Genomic DNA, 11,068 nt, shown 5'->3' with positions numbered 1-11,068 from the left:
TGCAGCACAATGATAAGAAATCTCTGCTGTGAAAATTACATATTGAAATGATTTATTTGGAGAGTTCCTATTGGCTGTCAGTCTTATCTGATGCCACCAGAGACCCTGGGGACAAGTTTTGTGTTTCACCTTGTGAGCTGAACTTTGTGTTCTTGCAGCTTCAGTCCAGGTGATAAAGCAGACGGAAGAAGGAAAAGCAAGAGACTGTCATACAGGGTGAAGTAAGTCAGAAAGAGAAAAACGAATACTGTATGCTAACACACATATATGTAATCTAAAAAATAAAAAAAAGGTAGGGGCAGGACAGGTATAAAGACGCAGACGTAGAGAATGGACTTGAGGACACAGGGAGGGGGAAGGGTAAGCTGGGACGAAGTGGGAGAGTGGCATTGACATATATACACTACCAAATGTAAAACAGATAGCTAGTGGGAAGAAAAAATAGCTATAAAAAAGAAAAAGCTAGCTATCTTTTTTTTTTTAACTTTTGGCTGTGTTGGGTCTTTGTTGCTGCGCGAGGGCTTTTACAGCGAGCAGGGGCTACTCTTCGTTGCGGTGGCTTTTCTTGTTGCGGACCACGGGCTCTAGGCACGCGGGCTCAGTAGTTGTGGCTCATGGGCTTATTTGCTCCGCAGCATGTGGGATCTTCCCAGACCAGGGCTCGAACTCACGTCCCCTGTGTTGGGAGGGGGATTCTTAACCACTGCGCCACCAGGGAAGCATGGAACAGGGAGATCAGCTCGGTGCTTTGCAACCACCTAGAGGGGTGGGATAGGGAGGGTGGGAGGGAGACACAAGGAGGGGATATGGGAATATATGTATATGTATAGCTGATTCACTTTGTTATCAAGCAGAAACTAACACACCATTGTAAAGCAATTATACTCCAATAAAGATGTTAAAAAAGAAGGAAAAGCAATAGAGCTCTCCAGGAAGGCTTGCAGCAAAGGCTCATTCCCTTTGGACTCTGGACCATGCCCCTGGGAGTGCCTCGGGACTGCCCGGAGCTTCCCTTCCTTCCACCCTCCCCCTCCCTGGTTTCCAGGATTGACAAAGAGAACTTTTGTTTCTGGCCTTGAGTCCTAGTTTAAGTGCCCTAGCAGCAACCTCAAACAGGCAGAGGGGCCAGGCGGAATAAAGCACCCTAAAGAGTTTTCCTAGAACCACAAGCTGGCAGCCCCAGCAGGCTTTCACAGCCTCCCCACCCAGTTTCTGGATGGGGATCAGAGATAATCTGGTCTTGGTCACCTAGCCAGTCAACACTGGTCTTCCAGTCCAGGGCTTCCTCAGGTTTCTCTCCTGCCTTCATCCTCCCAAAGCCAGGCACCCCCAGCAGTGTGCTAGGATGTGTGCTCACCTCAGGGTTGGTGGAGGACCAGGGAAAGACCTAGCAGGCCTTGTTTCCTATGAAGAAAAGCTCTGGAAAGGTCTTCTGGAGAGTGTGGGCAGTGAACCTGCAAGACAGGGCAGACCCAAGGTGGCGAGAGTACCCACAGGCCCCACGGAGCCAGCAGGGCCAACGTCATTAGCCAAGCCCACCAGGTACCAAGCCCAGGGCCTGCGAGAGACGAAGTTGAGCCCTAGCACCTGAGTCAGAGACAGAGTGTTCTGAGCTGGCAGGCAGGGCCCAGGCTAGCATCTGAGAGACATTGCCCAACAAATTGGTCACGGTGGAGATTTCTTCCTTCCTCAGCATCAGATGGTCAGTTCTCCTCATTCCATGTCTCATTGTGGCTGGGTCAGCTTCCATCCAGAGCAAACCGCATAAAACATAAATCACTGAGGTCTGGAGTCTGATGAAGTTAAACCCAGCAGAGCTTTTTAGAACTCTTGATTCAGCCTGTCTAAAAACCATGAATCATCAGACACAGCCCCCGGTTTCATTTAGGAAAACGCCATTGGCTAAGAAGGTTTGGGAGGATTGGGAATGGTGCTGCGCTGCCCTCCTTTGGGGAGAGGGTGCACGGGGAGGGGGGAGAAGAGGTGCCTAGAAGGAAAAGGGAGAGCTGAGCAGGAGTCCAGGCCTCAGCAGAGCTGCCTGTCTCTCTGTCCTCCCCATGTCCCCAGCAGCCTTGGGACAATACTGTGCCAAGCTCCCCTGGACACCAAGTGTCAGCCCAGGGAAGGGACAGGACTGAGCACTGCAATGAAGCAGCTGTACTGTCTGTGAACCAGGGGCTGCTTCTCGCCTCACAGAGCGACGCTTCCACAGGCAAAAAGGAGCCCAGCTTCTTCTTCAGGTCTACGTGGGTCCTCAGCTCTCAGGGGTCTCCCTTCCTCCCTGTACCCATGATCCAGGCCCCCTGCATCCTGGTGGATTATTTCAGTGTTTGCCACTCCCATGTGTCTCCCAGATGGAGGCCGCACTAATGTCCCTGGTATAGGGAGCTGCTGCCACAAAGTATGCCAGATTCCCAAGTGCTCACAAACTGTAAAAGGAAAACCAAACAAAACCCAAACAACACAAAACAGAAACCAGGTCTTGGTTCTAGCCCCCTGTCTACACTGCACTTCTCTTGGCAATGCTGCTGAGGCCAGGCTCGAAGCGAGGGCTGTGTCTTCTGGCTGAGGCTGGGCACCACTCGGCCTCAGGCCTCCAGCTCTCACACTGTTTTGTGGAGGGAGAGCAGCTGAGGCTGGATGAGTGGCTGGATCATGTTCTGTGGCCAGAACCCCGGGCTGGGACTCCTGGATCAGACACTAACTCTATGTGACCTTGTGCAAGTCACATGACCTCCCTGAACGTATGATTCTCATGATGGGGATTACTGTAATGAGCAACGCAGTGCAAAAAGGGCCAGGTGTGCTCATAAGGGGAGAAGCCGTGTGAGGGATCACAGTGGTGCAGCAGTTCGCCAACTCCTCCTGTTCCCTCCCTCATTACAGACGTGCCTTTGGTGAAGTGGGGAACCAGAGAGCTGGGGCCTGGGAGCTGGCCTGTCTCCTGCGCTGCTGTCATCAGGGGAAAGCAAAGTCGCTGAACACAAAGCAACAGGACATTTCACAGAAAGGGAATACTCTGAAGGCCCCACCAATGGCCCAAGTCCCCGGCTGGATAACTGCTGGTGGCCCACCCTGACCAAGGCTCTCAGTGCAGGAAGCTCCAGCTGTCTGGGCCCCCGTGGAGATGAGCGAGGGGGTGGGGTGCAGGGCTCGGCACCCAGCTCTTGGCACCCCACCAGAGAGAGCGTCAAAGATAGTGGCGTGCACTCTTATTGGTCACAACCTGCTACCCTCCCTCCTGTGGCACATGCCTCCCAGGCAGGGACAAGGTCAAGGAGGACGTGCCAATTGTCTGGCACTCACATCTGGCCCGGAAATGAATCTACGATAGCTGCAGGCTTGGGTCTGTGTCAAAATCCAGATGTCAGGGCCTCCCTCAGCAGCAGGACACCTGGATTCCAGGGCCAGAGATCCACAGGCAGTGGGATCGCCCCGGCTTCCTGCTGGGTTCATAGTCCTCCCAGGGCCCTGATCAGGTGCCTCAGGCCAATCTTGCCCCTCCAGAGCCAGGGCACAGTGCCCCCATCCCCGCCATTTTTTCTGTTGGTTAACATTTTTATTACCCAAGTATAACAGGCACGAATATTTAATGGAACTCAGGAAAGAGTGGCAAAACTGTCCTAACTTTATTTTTCTAAATCCGAGAGAATTGCTAGAAGCTCTCTGGCGGGAATTGATCCCGTCCAGCCTCCATGAACATCCCCAGAGCATGCCACGTCCCCCCTCAATGTGAATAGGGCACAGACCTCCATCATTCCCCCCATAGGAGGAAGCCCCCGTCTCTCTTCCAAGTCTGGGCACTTTCATGGAATGCAACTCCCCTGGGGAGCAACCCAGCTTATTCTCTCAATGGGGCTAGTACTTGTTAAAGGCCTCGGCCCTCAGGCAGCCCCCAAAACACTAAAGGTTGTTACCCCAGAATGGGAGCCTGGCCACACTGTCTGTGCGGAGAAGGGAGATCATCTCTTCATTTTATCGCTCGTGCATCTGCTCCCACAAACAACTGCAGAATAATCTCTGCACTAAATTATTCAGACATTTTCCTGCCATATGTGCAAATACCATTCTGTAGTTTGCTTTTTTCCCTCAGACCTCTTTCTAATCAATAAGTATAGATCCACTTCATCATTCTCAGTGGTCGCCTAGTACTTCATTGTTTGGATGATCCTCATTTTACTCAGCACAGTCCCCCACTGATGGTGGCTTCTAGGTTTTCAGTGTTACGAGGAATGGCAGGGTGAACACTGCTGCATGCAACAAACACTCCCTCCTGTGCTTCTCCCTCAGGGTCGATGGGATAATCAGGAAGCCTGAGTTTGGAAAACCTAAGGGGGAGCAGGTGAAAGGAGTCTGCCGGAGCTTGGAGGGGACTGGCAGAAGAGGGAGATGGCAAAGCCACAGCATCTCAGCCTGCCCCACCAGGTAGAGCTTTAGCAGATTATCCTGTGATGCTCAAGGCCTTCCTGGGAAAGGAGAGGGGGAAGGCAGGGGTGATCCTGCTATTTTTACAAATAAAGACTCAGATAAAATGACTTTCTTCAAGGCAGTATGAAGGATGAGCCTCAGGGACAAGGGGAAACCCAAGACCACGACACTTCCTTCTGGCAGGAGAGACCAGAGGTGGATTCATAAAACAGAAGAGCAAACTGAGGCTCAGAGAGGGGAGTGGACTTGCCCAGAGTGACACAGCAAATGGGAAAGCAGAGAGCCAGACATAATGACCATTGTTTGTATGGCTTCTTCTGGCCCTCTTCCCGGGCCCCCTCCCTAGTGACCTGGCACACAACTTGCTCAAGGGCAGCTTTCTTGGCAATGCCACGGTCCTCTGGTTTCTGGTCCATTGACCCTATCACTTCGCATGACATCCATACACCACCGGTTCCTCTGCCTCCCAGCCTGGGTACAGGTCCTGGAGCCCAGATGAAGGCAGCAGCCACGTTCCCTGCCCGGGGACTGTGCCAGAGAAGGAAATGAGGCTTGTCTGGCACAACCGGCTCAGCCAGGCAAACCTCATTTCCTTTCTGATGGGGGAAGAAGTTCCAGTTCTAAGAAGAAATTAGCCTCTAGGAATGTCCGAACTCCCACCTCCTGGAAGAAACAGGAGGAGAGTGTGTCTGGGAGTGTGGTGGAGACTTGCCAACCTAGAACTCAGTCATCTTCTCATTTCCTCAACCTCTCCCCCATCCTTCCCACACACAGCTTCCCTCTGTCACCAGCAGCAAACGCTCCTGCCTGGGGAGGTTTTACTCATATATCAATACCTGCATGGGCACCCACCCGCCTGGACACCACAGCCCTGCTTCCAAAGGACATTAGTGATTAGGCATCCAGGTCACATTCTCCCATGGAAAAGAGATACTATACTGGGTGGGGGGTGGGGGGTGGGGGGGGTCTGGTGTCCACCAAATCCACACCCACGGCTACTGGGCTCTGCCTGGCTCAGACTTGGTTTGGTTCTCAGGTGAAGTGGGAGACTAAAGGCACTTTTCAAGGAAATGGCAACCCCAAAAGCCTGGCCCTGGCCCCCTTCCTCCCTGGCACCTTGGAGCCCACCAAGGCGGGGTTCAAGCCCCCCTCCATCACCAAGGCCGCCAGTCCAAACACCTTCACTCAGGGGAGGCAGGAAGGGGTGAGGAAGCAGCACTGGTGAGGTCCTGGGTGTCTCCAGAAGAGGAGCGGTCACTTGCCCTGAGATCCACTCACCCATCTGCCACAGACACGTGCCCTAGAAGAGGAAAAAAGGAAGATCCCCAGCACACCTGGTGTGTGCATGTGTATATGTGGGTAATGTGTGCACAGCAGTCTCTATGTATATCTCAGCACGTGTGTTCACCTGCACTTTCAAAAATTTAACAAATATTTGTAACATGTATAATGCTTATTATGAGCCAGTCTGAGTGCTTTATAAGATTAATTTACTTGACAATCCTATGAAAGAAGTACTGTTATCCCCATTACACAGATGAACAAAGCGAGGCACAGAGAGGCTAAATCACTCACTCAAGGTCGTGGAACCAGGAAGAAGGAGCAATAGGATTTGAACCCGAGCATTCTGGCCTCTCCTAGGCACATGTCAGCATATATGCATCTGCGTGGATATGTGCATCTTTAGGGAGGGAAGGGTGCCCCACTTAACCCGGACCTTACAGTTTGGAAAGCCCTGTAAGGCAGCACTTTGTCCAAAGGAGTCTCCTGGCTGGAAAGTCAGATCTGAGTACCAGCCACCTCTGCTCAAGCCTGAGGCCACTAGGGCTCCTTCCAGCAGTCACAGGGATGGGTGGAGACAGCCAGATGGCCCTGATGGGGCTACAAGGGGCTGCCCTTCCTGCTCTGTTTCCCAACCGGTCCCACAAGCACAGCTCCATCCCAGCAGGGCCTGAAGCCCCCTCAGCCTGGACGGCGGGAGTGACCTCTCCTGCACACTGGTTTCCTCCGGCCCATTTCTTCCAGATGCCAATTCAATCGAAGCAGCATGTCAGAGGCTGCTGATGCCTGACCCCAGGGGCGCTGCAGAGGAGGAGCAGGTGGTGCCCAGGGTACTTACTGTCTCAAGTCCTTGGATCACAGCTAAGACCTTTGAGAGCGTCTGGTTAAATTTCCTGGGGCTGACAAGAAAGCTTATTTATCTAAGCTACCCTGTGAACACCTTGTGTAAGTGGCTCTGAGAACTATCTCAGAACCATGCTGGCATTGGTGGAAAACAGCAGAATGTGGCCGGAGAACTGCTAGGGAAACTTCTACTCTGAAGTGGCACCAGCTGCTGCATAGTGAGTACCTGTGAGGTGTCAGTCATTGTGTTTCAGACACATCATCCCTTTTAAGCCTCAAAAAGTCTCTACGTGTTATTATTCCCATTTTACAGATATGAATATGAGGCTCAGATGGGGGAACGGCTGATCCCAGTGAGGTGCGTGCACCCTGTGTGATCCCAGTGAGGTGCGTGCACCCTGTGTGATCCCAGGCAGGGCTGTGGAGCGTGGCCAGGTGAGGCGCCACCTCCTCCCCCCACCCAATCCCCCAGCCTCCCACATGAGGCAGGCACAGGAGGCAGACCTCTGCTTTCCTCACATCCTCCCAGCAGGCAGCCCCAGTCACTGCCCTCCAGCTCTGGGAGAACCCAAACCCCTTACATCAGAAGAGAAACCACCTGCCGTTACAAAGATAGGGTCATTTATTCACGTTATATTACTGGCTTTTAAAGGCAAAAATACAGTTCTGTTTTGAACACCAAGGTCACACATTCCTCCACTTACAATGGTAAATACATACATTTGCATACACGGGAAATCGAAATACACAGCACAACAGGTCTCTAGGACAGGGACGCTCCCCTCCCAGCCATGTGGGGTGCCCCACATCCAGCCCTCAGGTCAGCAGAGATCCTGCCCAGGCTGAGTCAGCACCAGCATTTCCTTTACCCTCTTATGCCACCTCTGCCCTCCGATCTTTCCCAAAGGCCACTTTACAGGGTCACCAGCAACAGAATGGACAGAAATAGAGAAAGTCACAGCACATGACAACTTCATGGTGACAACTTCCAGGTGAAGGAAATGGTCCCTGAACCCTCAGCCCTGAACTCCCCAGTGAGGAAACAGGACCTGCAGCATCTCATGAACCAGGCAAGGTCCAGGCCTAACCTTGGGACTCCATTAGCGCACCGGAAGATCAGCAAATGGGGAAGAGGTGCAGCAGGATTTCCCTTGGTCCTGAGAATGAACCACATACTTGACTATTACAATGGAACATGAAAGAAAATGCAATAGGAAAACAAAAAAGAAAAAAAAGTCAGAATTTTGTTTTAAGAGTAAAGTAAGTAACAAAGAGGTTACCACCCAGGATATTTGTCTCCTCTCTTCTAAGGCACTTTGGAAAAGTCAGGATCTGGGGATAGAAAAAGAGGCCTTCATTCTTTGCACTTCCCAAAACTCCCTGACAGTACATTCCTGGCTTTATCAACATCACTGTTAAGGAGTGGGGAACTGACAGAAGGAACACTCTTTGCATAGCCCAGCTGCTTCTGCAGTGGAAAATAATTTGTAACCAATACAAAGGCTTCTGGAAAAAGAACCACATTAGCATCTGAGATGCTCAAAGTGATAAAGGCACAGGTTCAGACTGGGGCCAGGCATCAGCTCAGCCTCTACACTGAGGGCTGGTTTCCAGGCTGCCACCAGCTGTAAGGTCCACTCTGAGGTTAGAAAGCTGAATTTTAAGCCCTCAGCCCAGGCTGGACCCAGCAAGGGCACCCAGTGGCAGGAACTGCCTTGTGCATCTCAACCCAGGCCGGCTAAAACCTCTGGCAGCAGAGGTGGGCTTGGGGAAGATACCGCTGTGGGTCAGCCTCCCAGAAGTGGGAGCACCTGCTAAAAACCTGAGGGGGAATGGGAGGCTTTAGGCACCAGAGTGGTCGTGGGGGACTGTGGGTGGTTTCAGCCGAACTTCTTTCTAGATCTCTAATGAAAAGGCACATTCACGCTGGAGAATGAATGTTTGACCCTGAGCGCCACAGGCCAGTTTTAGGGAACAGGCAAGAGGCAAAGGAACAAAAAGGGGGAGGGAGGGAAGAGAGAGGCAGCAGAAGGGAGGAAGGAGAAAGAGGAAGGAGAACCGGTCCTGCAAGGTGGGCCAGGCAGCGTGGCCATCAGAGCCCAGGAGGCAGCACCCAGGGGCCAGAGGGAGGCTTCCTCCTCCTGCCTTGGCTAAGGGCCAGTGAACAACCTCATGGCTGTCATTTACAGCTCCACAGCCTAGGGCCCTAGCGGGAGGTCTTGGGGTCAGTCTGAGGAGGTGAGGGTTCCCTCAGCCCTGCCCACCGGGGGGAGGGGAGGGAGGTGGAGAGGTCAGCCAGGCAGGCCGAGGCTTCTGTCTCTCCCAGGAGTCCAGCTCAGTAGTGCTGATGTGGAGGCCTAGCTCTCATCAAGGGGCCCAAAGATGACTCTGCTCTTCAGAAAACCTGGCCTGCCAGCTACATCAGGGCCCATGTGTGGCCACTATAGCATACATCATTTTTTCCCTTAAAAAATGCTCAGTCCCCTCCCCACATTTAAAACACCACAATAAAAATACATGGGAAGTTCAAGTTTATATAGCATGCTCAGAAAAATAAATTGCCACGGCTAAACACTATGCAATTCTGGATCAACACAAAATCAAGCTAGCTCGTAATTAGAACCTGATTTGTTCCTTCTTTAAAATACTACAAACTGCTATTTAAAAAAAGGATTTACATTCAGGAATCAGACAATCTGGAGAAAGGCCACTGAATGTGAGAACACCCAAGGCTTTTGCTCTGGTGGCTAAAGTCGCCTTGGAATTTACACGTTAGCAGGGTGAAAGGTCCAAGGCTCAAGTTTTAAAATTCTTTTGCTAAGGAAAGACACACACACACACAGTGATTGTAACAGTTGCATACCACGGAAAGAGGGTGGGGAGAAGGGGGTAAAATGAGAATGGTTGAAATCGTGTGTTTTTCTGTTATAATGTGACTCCGAATAAACATCACACCAATCCAATTTCAGCAGCACTCTCCAATTTTTCATAAAGTAATAATACCACAATTTAAAGCAAAATTCTTACCTATATCACAACAAATTAGCAGTTTTTCACAGGGAATGAGTCCCACAGTCACCAAATTTGGGGCTGTGTATAGCTCTGATTCTTTGGGGTGACACTGTGATCATGTTGAGAACCCCCCAAAGGCTGACAGTTGCTATGCTTACGTACACCTCGTGGGGCTAAGAAGTCACATGCCGAGCCAAGTTGGGGGCAAAATATCCCACTCGTCCTGGTCATCTGGAAAGGCGTCTGAATGATGAGCCGAGAGGGTCTATCACTCTGATTGGTAAGAATGAGAGGGACCAGCCCAGCAGGTTGGCAGAGACACACAGCAGAGGTCCCTGGCCATTTTCAGGTCTCTTATCATTGCACCAAAATGCTAGCTCGGTGTCCCGATGTCCACTGTGATTTTGGTATACAACGGGTATCTCTGCACGTCCAACACCAGGTAGGTGAGTGTGTTCAAACCGTCGGAGAGCATTGTCTCCTTTGTGTGTGCAATTCGGTCGAACCTACAAGGAACAAACGGGCAAAAGGTTGAAGCCAAAACAAAAATCTTAAAAAGAAAAAAAACTTTAAACATTTGTACTTTTTGGCCCCTCCTCCCCACTCCTACTCCAATCCTGTCCCGTGGATTGAACCCTCAAGGCATGAAGCCCATTCCAGAGCTTCATTCCTACAGCCTGCCCCACCTGAAAGGGGAAAGAAGGAAACACACACAGGGGAGAGAATAAAACACAGAACACACCTCTGAGGATTAGGTTCATTTTTCTTGTCTCTTGAGTGGCGGATCATCCGACACTTGCCGATCACAGCACTTGGGCGAGATACAGACATGCCTTTAAAAGCTAATCTGTAAGGCATAAAGAGACAAGTCGTCATTACAGAGCTTCCATAAGGCTCGGGTCCCACAGTCCCAGCTGCAAGACTCTTGTCCTGTCCACCATCCTGTCAGCTGTTCTCACCCAGCCCACGGCCCAGCCCAGTGTACAGGCATTGCTTAAAACTCACATGCCTTTCCCATAACATTTTACCACTGGTTCTAGATCGTGTTGGTGACCACCCTGTGCCAAGCACTGGGGGTGTCTGCCCTCACGGACTTTATAATGTGGGTGTGCTTAGAACACAGGGCCATCGGTGACAGTACGGAGGGGACAAGGGAAGGGTGGCGATGCGCGCAACAGAGGGAGAAGCAACCGACTCTACCTGAACAAGACTAGGCACAGCCAAATCTTGAAGATGAGTGGGTGCTTTTGCCAGAGCATTTCGGGCAGTCAGGACAGCACAGGCAAAGGCAGGGAGGCGAGAGCAAGCACAGTGCCCTCAGGGAGTACCACAAGCTTCTGGGGACTGGTGAACAGGGTCTGGGGTAGGAAGTGGCCGGAGATGAAGCCGGAAGGAAGGGCAAAGACGACATCATGGAGGCCTCCTTAGAGCTTTTAGCATCCCCTAGAACAGTGCCAGTGTCGGACAGGGATATAACAGTCATCCCTCGGTATCCGCGGGGGAC

The 11,068-nt window shown here is 51.6% G+C and overlaps 1 protein-coding gene across 1 annotated transcript in view; it reads right to left on the bottom strand.

The window, feature by feature from the left end:
* Positions 1-7,156: 7,156 nt before the first annotated feature.
* Positions 7,157-11,068, bottom strand: part of B4GALT1 (beta-1,4-galactosyltransferase 1) — a 50,728-nt gene continuing 46,816 nt past the window's right edge. Inside the window, exons 5-6 of the mRNA XM_019934943.2 lie at positions 10,307-10,411; positions 7,157-10,070 (exon numbers count right to left, since the gene is read on the bottom strand). Coding sequence (XP_019790502.1) covers positions 9,938-10,070; positions 10,307-10,411 — 238 coding nt within the window. The 3' untranslated portion in view covers positions 7,157-9,937. The remainder of the gene's footprint in view (positions 10,071-10,306; positions 10,412-11,068) is intronic.

Source organism: Tursiops truncatus, chromosome 6, assembly GCF_011762595.2.
Source record: "Tursiops truncatus isolate mTurTru1 chromosome 6, mTurTru1.mat.Y, whole genome shotgun sequence".
In the NCBI taxonomy this organism is placed as follows: domain Eukaryota; kingdom Metazoa; phylum Chordata; class Mammalia; order Artiodactyla; family Delphinidae; genus Tursiops; species Tursiops truncatus.
This window is presented reverse-complemented; position numbering and strand designations above follow the sequence as displayed.